The 20,607-nt window shown below is 40.8% G+C and overlaps 1 protein-coding gene across 1 annotated transcript; it reads right to left on the minus strand.

Annotated features, from left to right (window-relative positions):
• Positions 1 to 6,475: 6,475 nt before the first annotated feature.
• Positions 6,476 to 20,421, minus strand: LOC123745380 (galactoside alpha-(1,2)-fucosyltransferase 1). Its single transcript, XM_045725881.2, has 7 exons — positions 20,125 to 20,421; positions 12,407 to 12,546; positions 11,197 to 11,277; positions 10,093 to 10,196; positions 8,837 to 9,321; positions 8,229 to 8,314; positions 6,476 to 8,054 (listed from the first exon to the last, which is right to left on the minus strand). The coding sequence occupies exons 1-7, from the start codon at positions 20,136 to 20,138 to the stop codon at positions 7,864 to 7,866; spliced, it is 1,101 nt and encodes a 366-aa protein (XP_045581837.2). The 5' UTR covers positions 20,139 to 20,421; the 3' UTR covers positions 6,476 to 7,863.
• Between the last annotated feature and the right edge of the window lie 186 nt (positions 20,422 to 20,607).

Here is a 20,607-nt window from a genome sequence, read left to right on the forward strand (position 1 = left end):
ACAGAGAACACTGGCTAGCAAAACCAAAAAACTCGGCCACCATCGAAAACGCAAAAGTCATCCAGTGCTCCCCGGCAGAGCAGAAGCCAGCCGCTCACCACAGCTGAGGGCACACCAGGAGCCCACTAAGATCCACCAACTCCCGGCAGCTCTCGGCCAAGCCGGCGCCGGACACCGTCACCCAGCCGGGAGAACCTGCCAGAAAACGCTCAAAATCCATCAACTATCCTGTGACCCAAGACGATATGTGCGCTAGGCATCGTAACACTCGGGACCGTTGAATATGAATACCAAACGGCAGTATCAAAACCAAAACGCTAAACAATGCGATCCAGGGGCTCCCAGTGCGGATGAGGAGGAGGAGGTGTCCAGACATCCGTTCGTCGTCAAGGTTGAACCAGGAGTCTTAATTAATAGAGACATCAACCTCACTTCCCTGCATGGTGTTGGGTTACCCGTTACTAAATTACTCTTCCTTCCCATCCAAGAAGGTAATTAAAAAACCGGCCTATGTTTCGCCCTGAAGCAAATCGCAATACCTTAAAAGCCAGCTGGAAACTCTGGAGATAGTGCGCCGCCTCTCCAAACTATTTACATTGATGGTTCCCTACACAACCGCAATGGTGTTGCCGGAAGTGCAGGTGTTGGGACAGTCAGGGGCGGCGGCTCCTATTCTGAGTGGGGAGAGGCTGTAAAATAACAGTGCTTCCACTCTTAATACCGAATTTGTTATAATCCTTGCGGTAATATTATATATATATATATATATATATATATATATATATATATATATATATATATATATATATATATATATATATATATATATATATATATATATATATATTATATAATATTATTTGGTAGCAGTCTTTCTTGCAAACATATGTTGTTGAATATAACAGAAGGGGTAAAATTAATGATTCTAACACGGATCTTCTCAATATGTCTTATGTTTTTCTTCATTGTCGAGGGAAGTTGAAAAATTTGCTCCACAAAGTTCATTTTCACACAATATTTATGGTCTGACGCTTAGGAAAGCGTTTCGCAAGGCACTCCTTACATTTTCAAAGACAAGTTTTCAATGCCCTGCCAAGGCTTATATTCGCCTCTGGTGAGGTGATACAGGACAAGATTGAGATGAACACGTTGATCAATGGCACATGGGGTGTTTAATGGGCGTGTTCTATGTTCTTGCTTCTTGTTTCTGTGTTGGGTCGAGGTTTTGAAGTGGGTAGAATGTAATTATGTGTTAATTAGCTTTTCATTGCTGGTTTTGACTTTTTGATGTGTAGGACCTCGCTGATGTCGAGTCTTCTGTTGTCGTTGTACCTGTCGATAATTTCTGTGTTGCTTATTAAGATTTTTCTGGTGATGGTCTGGTTGTGTGAGGAGATTATATGCTCCTTGAAGGAGCCCTGTTGATTGTACATTGTTAATCGCATAGAGAGTGAGAGACGTTATTGTCTTGCCAATATACTGAGATCTTTGGAACTGACAGTCCCCAAGTGGGCATGTGATGGCATAAACGACGTTGTTCTCTTTTAAGGCGTTCTGTTTGGTGTCTGGAGAGTTTTTCATAAGTAGGTTGGCCGTCTACTTGTTTTTTGAAGTAAATTGTTAATTGTACCTTCTGATTTGTGTCTGTGGAGATAACGTTCCTATTAACAATATCTTTCAGGACACTTTCCTCCGTTGTATGAGCCGTGGAAAAGAAGTACATGTAAAACAATCTAATAGGAAGTTCAAGTGTTGTGTTAGTTGATTCTTCAGAGGTTGCATGGCGTGTCACCTTTCATTTAAAGACGTCTTCAAGATAACCGTTAGCGAAGCCATTATTGACTAGGACCTGCCTTGTTCTACAGAGTTCTTCGCCGGGATCTGTCAACGAAATGTTCTACCTCTTCGCCCTTACTTCGATACACACAGAAATCACAATAGCGTGATGCATCAAATGAACAAATCTACAAGGGCGATGATGAGCGTTCGAACCTGCACCCGGGATGATCCCAGACCCGTCTTAGTCCACTATACCACGACATGTTTAACGAAGACGACTAAGGCGCGTAAAGAAATTGAATTGGATCATCCCGGGCGTAGGTTCGAACCCCAATGACGGCCCTTGTCTATTTGTTCATTAGATGCATCACCATATTGTGATTTCTGTGTGTACCTAAGGTTGACTGAGGGTTCCCAGCGGTACCCCACTAAAGGCAGATACTGCTTGTTCTGGTATCTGATAGTTTATCATCACTCGGCAGGTAAGGACGTGGAGACCAAACATGTTATAAAAAACAAGATCAACGCTAAACAATCAAAACTTCACCCCACACTTGCCCGCCTTTATTAGACGGCCACGCTGCCAGACGCAAGTTTCCCAAGTCCAAGCAGTGTTACCAAACAAGCAACAATGATTATCAACAAAAAAACAAGGGGGTGCAGGGAACCAAGAACACCATTTCATCGGGCGGGGTTAACATTAACCATGTTGACAATGATGGAGGTGGTGTCCCCCCCCCCTATCCCCCCTGGAGCTAGCCAGGGCGACAAACTCCCCTCTGGTCCGGCGCCACAGCTGGAGGACGTGACGTCATCGGCGTATGCCACTCAATTCAAATACGAATACAAATTTTTATGCAGGTAAAGTACATACATACAAGGTAAGATACAAAAGTTGACGGATTTATAGATAGAGCTAGTACATACAATGCCTAAAGTCACTATTACGCAAAGCGTTTCGGGCAGGAAAAACAAAAAAAAATCGCTTCTTTAGGCTTGCATTGAGGATCATTCCCCCCCCCTTCCCTTCCCTTCCCTTCCCCCATCAAGGTCGAACTACTAACCTTCCGGGGAGCCGGTGGCTGAGCGGACAAAACACTGGACGCGTGATTCTGTGGTCCCGGGTTCCATCCCGGGCGCCGGCGAGAAACAATAGGCAGAGTTTCTTTCATCCTGATGCCCCTGTTACCTAGCAGTAAATGGGTACCTGGGAGTTAGTCAGCTGTCACGGGCTGCTTCCTGGGGGTGGAGGCCTGGTCGAGGACAGGGGCCTCAGGGGACACTAAGCCCCGAAATCATCTCAAGATAACTTCCTCAGGATGCAACCCGACAACATTTCCCTAACTCCCGTGTAAATACATATTTACTGTAAGGTGAACAGAGACATTAGGTGAAAAAATCGTTTCAAGCCATTTCTGTTTCTCGCTATCAAACCAGCTCTCGCAGTTACTATTTTTTATTTATATTTACAAGAGTTCTTACATTCTTGTACAGTCACCAGCACGCATAGCGTTTTGGGCAAGTTCTTAAATCCTAATTTTCCCCGGAATACTGCCCGCCAAATCGTTTAACAACCAGGTACCCATTCACTGCTGGGTGAACAGAGGCTACAGTTAAGGATTGGCACCTAGTCAATCCTCCCCGACTACGAAAACGAACCCAGGCAAAGCGGGTTCAGGGGAGCTGAAGCCTCCTCGCCCAAGCTCAAGAACTGGAATGATAAGTTCCAGTTCTTGTTCCAGATAAGTTTCCATAATCAATGGGTCAATAAGTTATGCCAGATCCCAGAATGTCAAGCATAATGATTAAGTACCGGCTAGGCCACGTTCTTAACTGTTAAACAACACTTGGAGAAACAGGACCTTTCCACTAACCTCGGCAGTAATCACCGATAGAACAACACAACATCGTCCCGACTTTTCTTCTAATTACCATTATCAAACCACTGTTAAAACAAATAATAGTTAGCTTAAGGCGGAACAATGATCGCTTTCGTTAGCATGTTGTGGTTGTTGTTTTAAATTCAGCTACTCGGAACAAAAAATTCCAAGCAGCACGGACTATGGTGAGCCCGTAGTGGACTTACCTAGCACAGGAACGGGGCTGTCTCCTTTTTTTTCGTTAGCCACTTTTTTGCTGCTTTTGGCAACGTAAGCTGGGAGAGTGAACTCGGCAGAATGACAAGCATCAGTCCAGGTGTGCAAACATGCCTTTACAAAATTTTAGGTTCTCTATAAGACGCACTGTCCCGTGGTTGTTAAACAAGTCAACAAAAAGGCTCAACAACCCATGCTTTACTAAAAGCAGACTTAAAATAATAAAAAGCATGAATATGAGAAGAAATCCAAACTTTGAATCGATTTCAAGGAAACGGCAAAAAGATCGATCAAAGATCACAAAAATGATCCAAAATAAGCTATTATGAAAACAAATTTAATTTATTCAAAACATTGACAACAATTTCCTATATATTGGGGTCAAAGAAGAACTCGAATAAAACAATATCCCCTACCTAGTGATGGTGCAATGACGCAATATCGCCCACTCACACCGATTCTAAATTAAAAAGTTTCTATCCATCAATTAGCACATGCCTTGCAAATGTTATAAAATGTATAACATTATCCCAGCAAATAAAAATCCCAACATCCCAAATTAACGTCACCGACTATATCTCGGCCAGCTAGCTAGCCCGAGTCTTTCTATCTATCTCCAACTTGATCTTTAGATATTAATATATATAATCGTCTCAAAACTAAATTAAGTAACATTTCTGAGATACCACCTCGAGTGTCGTAGCACCGGCCATAGTCGCACTCTACAATAAAACACTTGAACTCCGGACCTTCACTGATATCTTGAAACAGTGAAGATCTCACTGACATAAACATCTTTAGACCAATTCTAAAAGTTCCACCCACTTTGTCCAAAATATTTCAAAAGCTAATGGACAAGCAGATTTTCCCGCAGGACAAGACTGCCCGAAACGCTGTGCGTGTTATAGTGGCTTTACAAGAATGTACAAATACCACTCTTATGTAAGCTCACCAACCCATTGTACCTTCTTGTAAATAAAATATTATTATTTACTCCACCCTGGCTAAACATAATATTCTTAGCCCTCGCTAATATGGCTTCAGATCATAACAAAACACCAGTGATGTTTGTAATCAACATGCTTGACTTGCTACATGCAGCTTTTGAAAAGAAATATGAATTCTACCCCCCATACGTCAGTGTGTTGACATGCCTAAGGGTTTTGGCACTGTTAACAACAATAACCTTCTTATAACAGAAAACTATGGAAACGGGGGTCACTTCCCACATCTGATTAATTTTATTTGTTTAATTTTGTCCCGAGGGGCGAGTTAATTGGGCAGCGCCACTCATCCTGTGAGGGAACAGTCCACCATAGCAGCATATACAACACCCACAATAGGAAGAAAACCCGCTGTAGTCTTACCTCAGTGACAGACACCAGTATGTTTCTGTAAACTATGTTACTTCTCCCACACTAACAATTAATATTGGTGTACTACAGAGTAGTATACTTGGTCCATTCGTCTTTCTCATATACCTGGAGTGTAAACTGGGAATTCTTCTACTCCCCAAGGTCAAGGTCAAGCCTGGAACCAGGTTTGACTTGTGATCCAAAATGCTGGTGGTGCTTTGGGTGACCCGCAGCACCTTAAGCGACACTATTTGCTGATGACACAACCTTCGTTTTCTCAAACACTAACCCACTTATTCTAACTATGATTATCCAACTAATAAAAAAACAAAAACTTCATTTATTGCTAACTACTAACAAACTCACCCTTAACACTAAAAAAAAATTACTATATGTTGTTTGGAAACACGTCAACCAATGAAATTTAACTAAGAATAAACAATGCCCAAATTGAGAAGGGAAATTCCTTGGTGTTCACATTGACAACAAAAAATGTAACAAAACGGTTCATAAAATTGTAAGCATTCTCTCTAAAATCTGATACTATATAACTCCCTCTACCTTAGAAATAATATATTATTCACCCATCTATCCGAATACTAGACGCATATACCAGGCATATCTGTGCCTGTGGATCTAAAACTAAATTATCTACGAGACATAATTACCTAACATAAATCGGCAATCAAAATTAATCTGTTGAGCGCAGTTTCTCTTCGTTGTCTCTCTAACTTTAGAAACAGACTTATGACGTAGAAACTGGTATACGTTTTGTGCTCTCTTTAACAACCTTGTAAAAGTACAAGAATATATATACATATTCATGTAATTATTAACCGATTACCCTGCCAGTATTGTTGGGGGGGAAAGGCTACATGTCGAATTACAGATATAATAGTTACCGTTCATATTGATTCGTTCTCTATGAAAATTTAATCAAAGAAAATACATTTTCTAGTTGAATTAATACATAACTCAACTGGTTGGTAAGCTAGTTACAAAATTTAATGTATGTTACATCATCAATGAGTTCGAGAGCAACCACAAATACAGTTTCTAAATTAAGCAACTTACATATGTGGAGGGCTAGTGTCACAATTCATATGTTTATCCTGCACACCGCCCCCCATCCAGTGGGCAGCGGTGGAGAGGTTACAATCACTCTGTTACTGCCTCCAGCTAGCAACCTGGGGGATATTTAGCTAAAGTTTCTGGTAGTAGATCATTTGAAATTAAATATTTACCCATTTCTTGAACATTTATTATAGAGTTGTTTCTAAATTCACGTATCGTTTCAGACTCCAGCACACAGTGACGGAGTGTGTACGAAAATGTTCTTGATAGAGTTTACATTTTGTCAGGTCTACATCAAGAGCTAATGCAAACTCACAGAGATAATTATAACCGAGTCTAAGTCGAGCAGTAGTAACATCTAGGAGTGCTGAGTTTATTGGATGATCCAAAGATGTGTGACTCTTCTTGCATAATAGTATGATGATGGATGGCACTGCTAATGTAGATGTCACTTCTCAGATGTGATATCTGATATCTTTTCAGATAGCAGGTTTTGTTGAAGAAAATTAAAATTCAAATTGTAACTAAGAAGCCAAGACAGAGTAATATTCTTCATCCAAAGTTAAGTCTTCAGTCAGTTGAAAACCCCACTTTCAAATTGGACAGCAAGAGTTTCATAACAGGAATTACAAATAACGTTACTCCTGTACACAACAAGTGTTTCAGAATTACTCCTGTACACCGCAAGTGTTTCAGAATTAATGTTGTATTAATGCTGTCAAGTATGATCCTGTCTCCCTGCCGTTACCACTGTCCAGCTGCCGACAAAGTAAATAACTTCGTACACCACACACACACACAACTCACTCTCTTAAATTTATATCCCCATGGTCCTGTGATCACGCATAGCCACACCGTACATGGGGTGTCATTCAACCTTCGGCTAGTATACCCTCCGTCCTGCTGCCGCTCCCTGAGCACCTTATTCCACTCACCACCACTTGCCTCTGCGGCAGACATGGACATCGATTCTTCGGATTTTCTAGAGTACTACTTAACCTCAGTAGCAAGTGTCTGACCTTAGGTCGTGAGGTAATTTCAAGAGGCACTTAATCACAGAATACATAATAACACTCATTTAAGTCTCCGTTTGTACTAGCCGTTCAGAGGGTCATGGGACTGATTTTGCTACTAGCAATCTCCATTTTTTGTAACATGGCCTGGAGGGCCGTGCTCAAGGTGTAATGCCTTTTACTCTCCTGGTCTGCAAGTTCACGCCTGGCTTACATTCACAGTTAGTTAGTTTTGACAAATTTCCCTTCATCGTGAAAACCTGCGTATGCAAAGGGTCAAATTAAACTTTTTACATTACTTCACTGATATTTCAAGAGAGCACACAGCAACAGGTAGATTGGGGTGCTGTACATGACACGCGGGCCTCTCCCTCAGGTAGGTTAAGCATAGCTGGGTCTGACCAGTAACTGGAAGAGTGACCACGTTGAGACAGCGTCACATGTCTTGAGGTTATCTTGAGATGATTTCGGAGCTTAGCGTCCCCGCAGCCTGGTCCTTGACCAGGCCTCCATCATTAACCCCTGGTGGTAGATGGCCTACTCCCACTAATCTCTAGAGATCGGTTGGTAGATGGTAGAGTTGATGCAGCGGAAGAAGGGCCAACTATTTTCAGATCGAGGGTAAACGATGATTCCCCTGCCGAGGAAGGCGCCGACGTAGCCGAAGGTGCCGTCCGTCATGACGTGGTGGTCGCCCAGGGTGAGGAGGGCCAGGTCCACCACAGACTCGTTGGAACCTAACGAGGAGAGAGTAAATTGTTATATATATCCCCCTCGTAGGCAATCTACAGGCGTCTTAACACCCCCTGCTACTGTTACTCTCATTATTACTACAAGAACTGCTGGAATACCTTCTTATATAACAATTAGTTAACTACTACTACTACCATCACTAAGGTAGGCCTACTCACCAACGTAGATAACATCTTGGTGCTTGAGGTTCTCGAGGCACCACTTGGGATCGTCACTTGTCACCAGGAAGACAGGCTCCGGTACCCTGCGGGTCACCAACATGGTTCACTACCTCACCCCACACGGGTCACAACCTCACCCACACGGGTCACCACCTCATGTGGTTCACCACCTCACCCACTATACAAATAATTTCCAACAGAACCTATAAGCAACATATGCCTAACTATAATAATATTTATTTATTTACTTATTAAAATTCTTTTAAACACAATTCGTCATATCCATACATTAAAACATTGATTGTAACCATGATATATATGTGCTTCAGCCTACAGTTTAGACCTATTATCTTATGTATGACCCTCTGTCCTGCGTGACAGTGAATACCAGCATTATCCTCACTTTAATAAGACTATCAAAATCCTCAGATTAGGCAAAATTGTAATTAATTTTGTTAATAAAGATGTTAATAATAATAATAGTTAACCTTTATGAACTCGTCTTGGGGAGGATGGGGCCTGTATGCAGCTCTGGATAGTTTGTGACGGAGGAAAAAAAAATGATGTGATCGTAAATTTAAAACCAATAGGCTACTGTAACTTACCTTTCCCTGAAGAAATCAAATGCTCGCTGAAAATAAGATGTCTGTGCCGGTTCTAGGCTGAATTTCTCCTTAAGAAACGCGATATAATCTTTCCTACGAACATGGACTGTGATTTTGGTAACAGTTTCGTTGGCAAGATAACCTAGGCTGTTGATGGCTGCGTCAACGCGGGCTCTGGCCTTCCCTACAATGTCACTCCCGAAAGTAAACTCTTGTCGAAACTGCTCTCTGAACGGGAGCAAGAGATCCGGGGGACAAGGATTGTTGTAGACATAGAGGGACTCGTTGATCGGGTAGGGGCGGGGCATGCGCGGGCCCGGCAGCGCGGGGCCGCTGGGGCTGTCGTTCGCCACAAGAGTTCGGTAGAGGTCATCGAAGTGAATTTGTCTGGAGTAATTGAGGAAGCAGGCGTGGTCCTCAACGGGAAGCGTCAGCCGGGAGAAGAACTGACTGATGTACTTGTGCATCTCTTGGTGGATGGAGGCCTGAAACAGATTTGAAATTAATTTCGTTGGAATATCATTACATGCTATCATTTCAAAGCATGATACTATTGACATCTTTGCAATGACAGAGAGGATACTTAAACAAATATCAGATGAAAACAAATTCACCAAGACCTGAAAGCATAATTCAACATTATGGTGAATACCGTGAGGAGAATATTATTTATATATATACATATATATATATATATATATATATATATATATATATATATATATATATATATAATTTTCTGTTGTTGATTGTTCAATCACTGAACTATATGCTTAAAAGATCCCCTAACCCTGTCCACGGAGGACAGAATATATTATATATATATATATATATATATATATATATATATATATATATATATATATATATATATATATATATATATATATATATATATATATATATATGCTGGTTAGCACTGTAAATGTGTGGCCACCTCAGTGGTAGAGGATAATACACAAAAACCACTATTATGTCTGTTAGCCTCCTAGTGTCAGCCCATTGTTGTGACTTGTTCCCAGCAAAATTATAATTATTATTATTTGAAATATTAGTATTAATATTATCATCACAATTATCATTGTGAAAGGCCATACTTATGACTGGGAGACTGTGAGAGAGAATGAGGACACCAGGAGGGGTTGAAAGTCACAACTTACCCCCAAGAGTGACTGACGGGTCATAACTTACCCCACAAGAGTGACTGACGGGTCATAACTTACCACCAAGAGAGACTAAGTTGAGACACAACTTACCCTCACACCGAACATCACTCTCAAAACAGCTAGCGACATGTACTGGCAGATCTCGTTGCCTATTCGCCCACCTCTGTTTATCGTAACGTAAGGCAACGTACAATCTGGGGAGGAAAGAGAGTGAAGTTTATAGTCTCCCCCTCCATTCACCCTTCCATTTTCTGCTTCCGCTTTCTATAGTCTCCCTCCATTTTAGTCACACACTAGTGTATTCTAACACCCTTATAACTACAGTTCACAACGCAACATTAATATATATCAGGTCCATTAAGTAATTACTATTATTATCAGGTCCATTAGTACTATTACTATTATTTAAACTATTAGCTATTATTCAAAATAATATGATTAGAGTTGTAAGCCAATATGTATCATGTCTCACAGAACGCATTGAAAGATGAGACACAGGGCGGGGTGAAACGAGACAATGTGAGACCAGGGCTGGTGTGAGACAAGAGACAATGTGAAACAAGGGCCAGTGTAAGACAAGAGACAATGTGAGACAAGGGCCAGTGTGAGACAAGAGACAATGTGAGACAAGGGCCAGTGTGAGACAAGAGACAATGTGAGACAAGGGCCAGTGTGAGACAAGAGACAATGTGAAACAAGGGCCAGTGTAAGACAAGAGACAATGTGAGACAAGGGCCAGTGTGAGACAAGAGACAATGTGAAACAAGGGCCAGTGTGAGACAAGAGACAATGTGAGACAAGGGCCAGTGTGAGACAAGAGACAATGTGAGACAAGGGCCAGTGTGAGACAAGAGACAATGTGAGACAAGGGCCAGTGTGAGACAAGAGACAATGTGAGACAAGGGCCAGTGTGAGACAAGAGACAATGTGAAACAAGGGTCAGTGTGAGACAAGAGACAATGTGAGACAAGGGCCAGTGTGAGACAAGAGACAATGTGAAACAAGGGCCAGTGTGAGACAAGAGACAATGTGAAACAATGGCCAGTGTGAGACAAGAGACAATGTGAAACAAGGGCCAGTGTGAGACAAGAGACAATGTGAAACAAGGGCTGGTGTGAGACAAGAGACAATGTGAGACAAGGGCCAGTGTGAGACAAGAGACAATGTGAGACAAGAAAGCGCTGCCAGTCTCACCGTTCTGGTTGTCTGGAATGAGGGGAAAGTAGCGAGGCTGAGGCAGACATCGTCCAGCAGCCACAACACTGCCGTTGATACCTGTGGGTGGCAGACACTGGTGGTGGTGTTGTTGTTATAGATTCAGCTACGCGGAACAAATGCCAAGTAGCACGGGCTATGGTGAGCCCGTAACTTACCTGGCACAGGAGCGGGGCAAGTATAACACGGCTATGGTCAGTCGTAGTGGACTTACCTGGCGCAGGAGCGAGTTTATACCTAGTGTTACCTAGTGGTAACACTAGACATGAACCCTCTCATCCCTCTCTTCATCTCACAGACGTTCACGCTGGTTCTCCCCAGTTAGGAAAGCATGAGAAATGAAGCAAGGAAAACACTTAAGAATGCAAATACATAATACCAACAAGAAGAGGACAAAAAAAAAGATATATAACCACTTGGACCATCGGGAATCGAACGTCGATCCTGCAAAAAAGCAAGGCCGTTCCTTCTACCGATGTAAGAAAATATAGTATCGGAATTAAACGAGAAGCAGAAAAATAATTTGGGTAATGATACCTCTACCAAAGCTGATGATCAACCCAAGCTACACCATAGCCAAGTGGTTAAGCTATAAGAGCATAGATGGAAATGACATCACCGATAATTTACAAAGAACTTTACAAACAATTTCTGTATGTTTTGAAGATGTCGTCAGGGCACCTGCTGCGTTTTCGTAATTACATTGTTATTGATATTCATGATAATATGCTCCGATATACAGTTTAAATCAGTTTGATCTATGATGGAGGTAGTCAGAGAACAAGGGCGACTAACGAGGTAGATTAATTGATGAAGATTAAGCCACCCAAGAGGTGGCACGGGCATGAATAGCCCGTAAGGGAAAGAGGTAGATTAACTAGCAAGTTATATATCCTACCTCCTCACCAGCGTGACTTACGAGCTCCTTGCTCCTCTTTAGCGTGTTTTACGAGCGCGCGGGCTATTTTCAAAACGTCCAACCCACCCACCTACACAACGGAAGGAAACATAGACTACGGTCTTCAATCCTCCCGTGGTTCGAAACCCGGCACCCTCCACCCTTCATCAGCCAACCCCTCCCCGCCCCCCTCTCCATCTTTATCAAACAAATAAGTTTAGAAGTCACTTTCATCATCCTCCACAGCGGGAGGACACTGGTGCCGTCCCGTGTTAATTCATGCTACTTCACCTTTTAGCTCTGTGACGTTGTAGAAAGCGGACTGATGACGGCACAGAGATGGATGCAGGAGGACAGAAGTCAGGCTGGAGAGGAGGACCCAGCCGGCGCCGGCCACCAACACCGCCACCAACACCACACCTCGTAGGAAGCTGATGTTCAGAATACTGTCATTAGTTCGCCTTGGGCTCGAGATTATAATATATTTGAATTAAATCAATTGTCAAGGAAAAACTTCAAACTACCCCCTAATCTAACCAAGCCTGATCAAACTTAGGTTACGTATATTTACCCTAGGCTAAGATTATTGAATTTTAGCCAATCCCGACCTAGCCTAACCCCCTGAACACACCTATCGGAATGTACCCGAGCCTGACCTAACTCGTCTAGGGTTCGACGAGTTACGCCTCCAATACGCCCTGTACGTTGTTGTTGTTGTTTTAGATTTAGCTACTCAGAACGAAATGTCCATGTAGCACGGGCTATAGTGAACCCGTAATTGAGTTCCGTTATTCGCCCTGTACTGTTTTTTGTTTAAGATTCGCTACTTCGAACAAAAAGTTCCAAGTAGCACGGGCTATGGTCAGCCCATAGTAGACTTACCTGGCACAGGAGTGGGGCTGTAACTTCGCCCTGTACTGGGCGTATTGGATTTATACCATTAGAGAGGTCAAGTATGTAATATAAATAGGTGAGGAGTACGGAGTAAAAGAGGGAAAGAATAGGGCATAAATGGGGGACATAAATGGGAACGATTAAGGAGTATCCCCAAAGATACAAAGCCAGTGCCCTCAACTCTTATAATAGTCAATGTCTTACCCAATACTTAATAAATCCTTGCCCAGATCAGACCACACCATTCAACAATTCCTTCAAAAGCAAAAATGAAAATTTACAGGCTTTGATCGTTCATTCAATCAAATTTGCAAATCAATTGACCATCTGCTTGTCACGCACAGGTAAAATCCTTTGGGACATAATGTTGTGGTGAGTGTCACTGATGTCGGAAAATCCGACACCATTTAATAATCATACAGATAATAGCTGTATTGTATAAACAAGTTACCCATAGAAAACGTAACTTGTAGTGGAATTACCGTCTAAAGAAAACGGGATATCATCACCACATACTATTATAATTCACCAGCTATTCTGCTGGGAATTATTCTTAAATACATTAGTCTTTGGACTTTACCATCATAAAAACATCTTATATAAATTAACTTAATTATCAATATTAAAGTAGAGTAAATGTGACCCTTCTATCACTTTCTGAAATCTGGACAAAGTAGGCCAGGCGTCAGTGGGGAAGGAGGGCAGCCATTGTTGTTATACGAGACCAGAGGCTCACACGGGAGCAAATTCGGCTCCTGTTAATTTTACTTGGACGTAGTGTTATGGATACCAAAGGTGTACCATCTGTCAACACGCTGTCAACAAATCAAGTTAAGTGTTCTTTCCGAAACCCATTATTTATCATTAGTGGCCATTAATGTCATTATATAGGGTGATCCGGTTAGATCACATGGAAGCCTCAAACTAAAGGTAATTAAGCCAGGTCTTCATGTTCCATGTACTGTTTTCTCTGATATACTTGTCATATATAGGTATCTGGCTTCACAGCTAGCGCACTTTTGACAGGTCAAGACGAGGATGCAAGATTTGTGCACCAGTTACTGGGTGATATGGAAGCTACCTCAAAGAGGATAATTTGGTGTCTACACCCTAGTTATACCTGGTGGACTAACCTGCTGTACTATAAGATAAGGAACCTCTTTAATGTATGTAGTTATTTCTGTAGTTTGATTGGCTGCATATATATATTAATTTAATAACCCCCCCCCCTAATGTGTAGAGGATCGATTTGTGAGATTATGAGATTATTGCAGAAATACAGTCCACTTATCATTATACAAATTGCTATCGAAGTATATAAATTAACGTAAATATAAATTCATATAAATTAAATAAATATAAATCTCACAGGTCGGTTCCCACATTATTTGGACCTTCGGAACCGGAATATTCGGTCCTATGAACCCACATTTGGTCATCTTAGTACCGGATGAACCAGTTAACCAGTGGATTCATTAAATATACTAGTGCAGTGTTATTTAAGGGGGCGTCTGGTTATTATAATGAAAGTTGTTCAATGTCAACCAATATTATTTTTCTAGTTGTATATGAAAAGTGCTTAAATTGTCCCAAGTTTCAGTACTGCAGCGTAAATAGAAAGGGAGTTTTTTTTTTTTTTTTTTTTTTGAACGTTTTTTACACATTTTCAAGTCCACACTTCAGAACACACGTTTCAGATAAAATTATTCTGTGACACTTTTCTGACACATTAGCATATAATAAAGGATTTGGGGATTTAGAATTTCCAAAACATCTTTAGTTTTCCTAATACAAATGTTCAAAGTTCCCCAAATTTTTTTTGCAAATATGGCATGTTTATTGCTATTATAAAATCAATAAATGAACTTAGAGAAAAATGAAAGCCCCCCAATGTAGAGACATGCCCTCCACATATACTGTGTAAGTTTCATGTAAATTGAATAAAAAAAGAATGAGTTTTGTAAACGTTTGTGTCAATTGAAAAAAAAACAGAAATGAATAAAGTCTAAGGTTCTAAAATCTGTGGCTGGGGTTGACATCAACCAATTTTCTCCAAAATTGGCATCCTTACAGATAGGCTTACGTACAGTCAGGTGTGTAAGTTTGATGCAAATCGCCCAAAAAAAAATGAAAAAAAAAAAATATTTAAAAAAAAAAAGAAAAAAAAATCCTTTTTTTTTTTTTTCCCTTAAAATTTTTTTCCAATTAAACTAATAATAATATTTGTTTAATATATGCTATTGTGATAGCAAAGAGTTGTAGTTATGATTTCAGTTGACACTTTTGATTGATAATCGATTTTGACCATTTTTGCATAATTTTTACAACTACTTCAATATTTTTTTTCTCCCTTCCTATTTATGCTACAATGCTGAAACTTGGACCAGATGAAACACTTTTTATATAGAACTTGTCAAAAAAGTTTGATTGAAATCGAATGAGTTTTCATTTTTGCATTTTTGGACCCAGATGCCAACCAGACGCCCCCTTAAACAAAGCCAGCAGTCAAGACGGCAGCGTAGCCTCGAGGGAGCTCAGGAGCCTCCCTCAGCCCAGTTCAGCTTCGTCAGCGGTTTCATGCACACCCACAGATATTTGGTGGCGTGTTATTTCGTGAAATGACAGCGCTAATATAGAATCCAGCCAAATTAGTGACTGTGTCTTCGCGAGATTGTTCACGGATTTCGTGGTGTTACATTTCGCGAGAGATTATCTACGAATTTTGTGGACTTTATTTCGCGAGGTCACTAATAATATTTAATACTTCTAGATAATATTAGAAGTTTCATAGAGGCTAATTAAGAGGCTATTATCAATAATTGTGTATATTATTTCTCCAAAATAGAGAATTATTTAATATAAATTGCACTAGTGATCACAGTATAATATTTACTAATTGCCAACCCACAACAGGGTAGGATACTGACTAGTTGAACTATTATCGTTCATCCTAGTCCCATTATTACCATAGTCAGTTGTACTATATTCAACAACCTAACACCATTAATGAAAGGTGCAAACCCTATTTTGGGTGTAATTTTTATCAACTCGAGTTGAGTTGTATATATAATAATTTACTTATGATCATTACACCTTTGAGTGATTAATTAGTGTCTCTACCATCCTAGGGTGATATAGAAGAGCTAACCTAAAGGTACTTCCAGTGACACTGGTTTATCACTCAAATCATTAGTGTGTATGATTGTATATATATAATGTGTATTAATTTTAAGTGCTAACCTCTAGTAGAGGTAGGATTATTGCCTAGTGAGTGCAGAATTTACCCTAGGCTACCATTAGTGTTTGTTCAGTATTATGAGCAGCCCAAGTACAAGTCCCACAAGGCTTCACCAACGAGCCAGTATGGATAATGCAGGGAGAATGAAAAGAACCCTTGCAGGTCTTAAAGGCCACTTAACAAGACAGATCAAGAAATGTGAAGATTTGTCACAACAATCTCAAGTTGATTATGCTGACCTGGAAAGCTATTATCAAGCAGCTGCAGGTAAATTTGAGCAAATCAAATGTCAAATAGCAACATATGTGGCTGAACTTGCCAACACCAATTTATCAGAAACAGAAATAGACGACATTATGGTTGATCTTGCGAATTATGAAGATCACACTCAGGCCACGTTACAGCCTTATGTCAAATTAATTGCCCAGAACAAGGCAACAGCAACAACAACAACAGTTGCATCTAATACGAGTCAAGCAGAAGCTCGACTCCCTCCAATTAATTTACCCACTTTCTCAGGAAAAGATGAGGAAGATTGGGACGAATTTTGGAACAAATTCGTTGACCTTGTAGACTCAAAACAATCTTTACCAAAGAGTAGTAAATTCTCTTATTTGCAAGGCCAATTATCAGGTGAGGCTAAAACAGTAGTATCCCATCTGAGATTAACTAATGACGGCTATGATCTGGCAGTAAAACTCCTCAAGGATAATTATGCTGATCCAGAAGTAAGAACATCACATTTAGTTCATGAGCTGTTGCATTTACCCCCACCGGAGGCTTCAGCTGATTCACTCCAAGTCTTCAAGCTGGAGGTAGAATCATTGATCAATGCCCTCAGCCTGACAGCAGATACAAACGGGGCTGAGTGGGTCTTGAAAATAATTGTCCAGGAGAAAATACCTAGGGACATATTGAGACAAATGAGTGCTCATTACAATAAAAGCATCTTATCTATGAATGAAATATCTGAAGGTTTAAAGTCAGTAGTTCATCAATTACGAACACATGACAAATTAAAACCACCAAGTAAACCCTCAGAAACCAATAATAGTAAACCACAGAGTACCAAAGGTACTCCAAATCAATCTAGACAATATAATTCAACACCAAAGTGGAACAGTGGCAATGTGGGCGTATATGCAGTGGGACCCTCCAAGCCTATAGTTACTGTGTCACCCAAGAACGTGACACCAAAGGGTACTGGAAGCTATGGAACATGTTTGTTCTGCAATGAGAAACATTCAATGTACCACTGCCCTAATTTTCCTGATAGTGACGCCCGTGTTGAGCGACTCAAGGATTTGCAACATTGCACGAGGTGCCTCAGGAAACATAACATCAAGGACTGTGATACCCAATTACACACCTGTAATAGGTGTAACAAAGGTCAGCACCATGCAGCATTGTGCAGAGACACCAAAACAACGTCTCCAAACCCCAAGGTGGAAGATAGCATTCCCACCACAGTACAGTACTGCAAGGTGCAACCAACAAAGAGTGTCCAATCGGCAAAGTCTAAAGGTAATACGACTTTGCCTACTGCCCAAATTACCATCCTGAATAAGAGGGCCAAGGTCCATACCCGTGGGTTGTTTGACCAAGGATCCCAGAGAACATATATCACTAAAAAGTTGGCAGATGAACTACAATTAAGGCCTGTAGCCCAGATGTCATTCAACATCTCAGGGTTTGTAACAGATGCAGGACCTCAAGTCTACCAGGTGGTACAACCATCAGTACGTTTAGGCAGGTACGTCTGTAGAGTACAAGCCATTGTGGTGGACAAAATACCAGTAGACCTACAAGTTCAAGGTCTGAGAGCAACAGCCAAATTCCTGAGAAATAGAGGAATAAAATTGGCAGATAATATTAAGTCTGATCACCTCACCGACTTCGGTCTCCTTGTAGGGACAGACTATTGTCATCGATTCATCGGTAGCCCTACTAAATATCAGGGTATAACCATGTTAAACTCTGCAGGAGGTAAATTACTCTCAGGCCCAGTATCAAGCTTGAGGAGACCTATGCCTGCAGATAAACAATACCAGTAGAAATCTAAATTTGTCAGCTGATTATATTTCTCCAGTAGCATTATACTAAGGAGATTACAGTTGACTATACCAACAGAGGTTGATGTTAGTATCATCATTTGAAGCTGAAGATGAGTTCATGAGGCCTCAGTGGCAAATCAGTGAACAGTAGCCTAAAACAGCTACAAGTCACTGCGACCAATGTCACTGAACCCACTGCAGTCTCAGAACCATACTTTACTTTAATGATGAGCTATTCAATCTTCTGAATCAATTAACTAAATTAAACCCCAATAAATCTGATGACTGATTTGATACATTTATTATTTAATCAAGATGTATTCCATGGGCCTCAGTGTTTATATATCAGTGACCAGTTACCTGAACAAACTTCAAGTTATATCTGATGTCACTGATCTCACTGCAGTCCCTGAATCATACTTGACTGTAGTACTTGATCACATCCAGTCTTCTGGGTTAAATAATATGTAATAAGGCTTGAATATTAGCCTTTCAAGAGTTGACAGGGAAATGAAATTGCATTAGACTTCTAACCCCTGCAACTCTAGTACGGGACATCCGTCCTGTACGAACAGACACACAAATGTGTGATTACTAACAACTAACATCAAATTAATCAAATAATTCGAAGGAGGAGTATCGGTGTTCGTCTGTTCTAAATAGGACTTCGACCCGTGAGCAGCCCCCTGGGGAATTATGTCGGAAAATCCGACACCATTTAATAATCATACAGATAATAGCTGTATTGTATAAACAAGTTACCCATAGAAAACGTAACTTGTAGTGGAATTACCGTCTAAAGAAAACGGGATATCATCACCACATACTATTATAATTCACCAGCTATTCTGCTGGGAATTATTCTTAAATACATTAGTCTTTGGACTTTACCATCATAAAAACATCTTATATAAATTAACTTAATTATCAATATTAAAGTAGAGTAAATGTGACCCTTCTATCACTTTCTGAAATCTGGACAAAGTAGGCCAGGCGTCAGTGGGGAAGGAGGGCAGCCATTGTTGTTATACGAGACCAGAGGCTCACACGGGAGCAAATTCGGTTCCTGTTAATTTTACTTGGACGTAGTGTTATGGATACCAAAGGTGTACCATCTGTCAACACGCTGTCAACAAATCAAGTTAAGTGTTCTTTCCGAAACCCATTATTAATCATTAGTGGCCATTAATGTCATTATATAGGGTGATCCGGTTAGATCACATGGAAGCCTCAAACTAAAGGTAATTAAGCCAGGTCTTCATGTTCCATGTACTGTTTTCTCTGATATACTTGTCATATATAGGTATCTGGCTTCACAGCTAGCGCACTTTTGACAGGTCAAGACGAGGATGCAAGATTTGTGCACCAGTTACTGGGTGATATGGAAGCTACCTCAAAGAGGATAATTTGGTGTCTACACCCTAGTTATACCTGGTGGACTAACCTGCTGTACTATAAGATAAGGAACCTCTTTAATGTATGTAGTTATTTCTGTAGTTTGATTGGCTGCATATATATATTAATTTAATAACCCCCCCCCCTAATGTGTAGAGGATCGATTTGTGAGATTATGAGATTATTGCAGAAATACAGTCCACTTATCATTATACAAATTGCTATCGAAGTATATAAATTAACGTAAATATAAATTCATATAAATTAAATAAATATAAATCTCACAGGTCGGTTCCCACAACTGAGAATTCTTAGTTCACTTGATGACGAAACCACACACCATAAGATGAGCAGACGACGACGTTTCGGTCCGTCCAGGACCATTAGCAAGTCGATTGTCTAACTTACATGACTCTTAGTTCACTTACCGTCTCAGTGTCATGGAGATCCAGTCGTCGTGGGGCGTGCTACCTGTAACACTTCTCTCCCACGCTAACCGCTCCCTGACACTCTACTTGTTCCAAGACAAACATTATCTTACGGGATATAATAGATCATAAGTTCACTGCGTTCACATTAAATTGCACTCAAAAATTATACAGATGTAAACAACGACTTTAGGATGATTGAAGGTTACACTCTGGTTCTGAATTTTTCAGGCTTCGTCTCCCGGACGTGCTCAGAGAGGCGTCGTTTCTCGGATGTGCTCAGAGAGGCGTCGTCTCCCGGAGTTGTGAGAGGGCCAGGTCCTCGACGACCACTGCACTAGTCAGAGGACCTGTGAGAACTGGAGCACCTTAGCACTGATAGAGGTGGGAAGCAACACACCTTAAGCAACCTCTTGCTCAGCTCACACCACCATCTTGCTGCCGCATCTGTCTTCAAAGAATTCACAACTCCTTGAATTTGTA

Source organism: Procambarus clarkii, chromosome 44 (genome assembly GCF_040958095.1).
Source record: "Procambarus clarkii isolate CNS0578487 chromosome 44, FALCON_Pclarkii_2.0, whole genome shotgun sequence".
NCBI classification, from domain to species: Eukaryota; Metazoa; Arthropoda; class Malacostraca; order Decapoda; family Cambaridae; genus Procambarus; species Procambarus clarkii.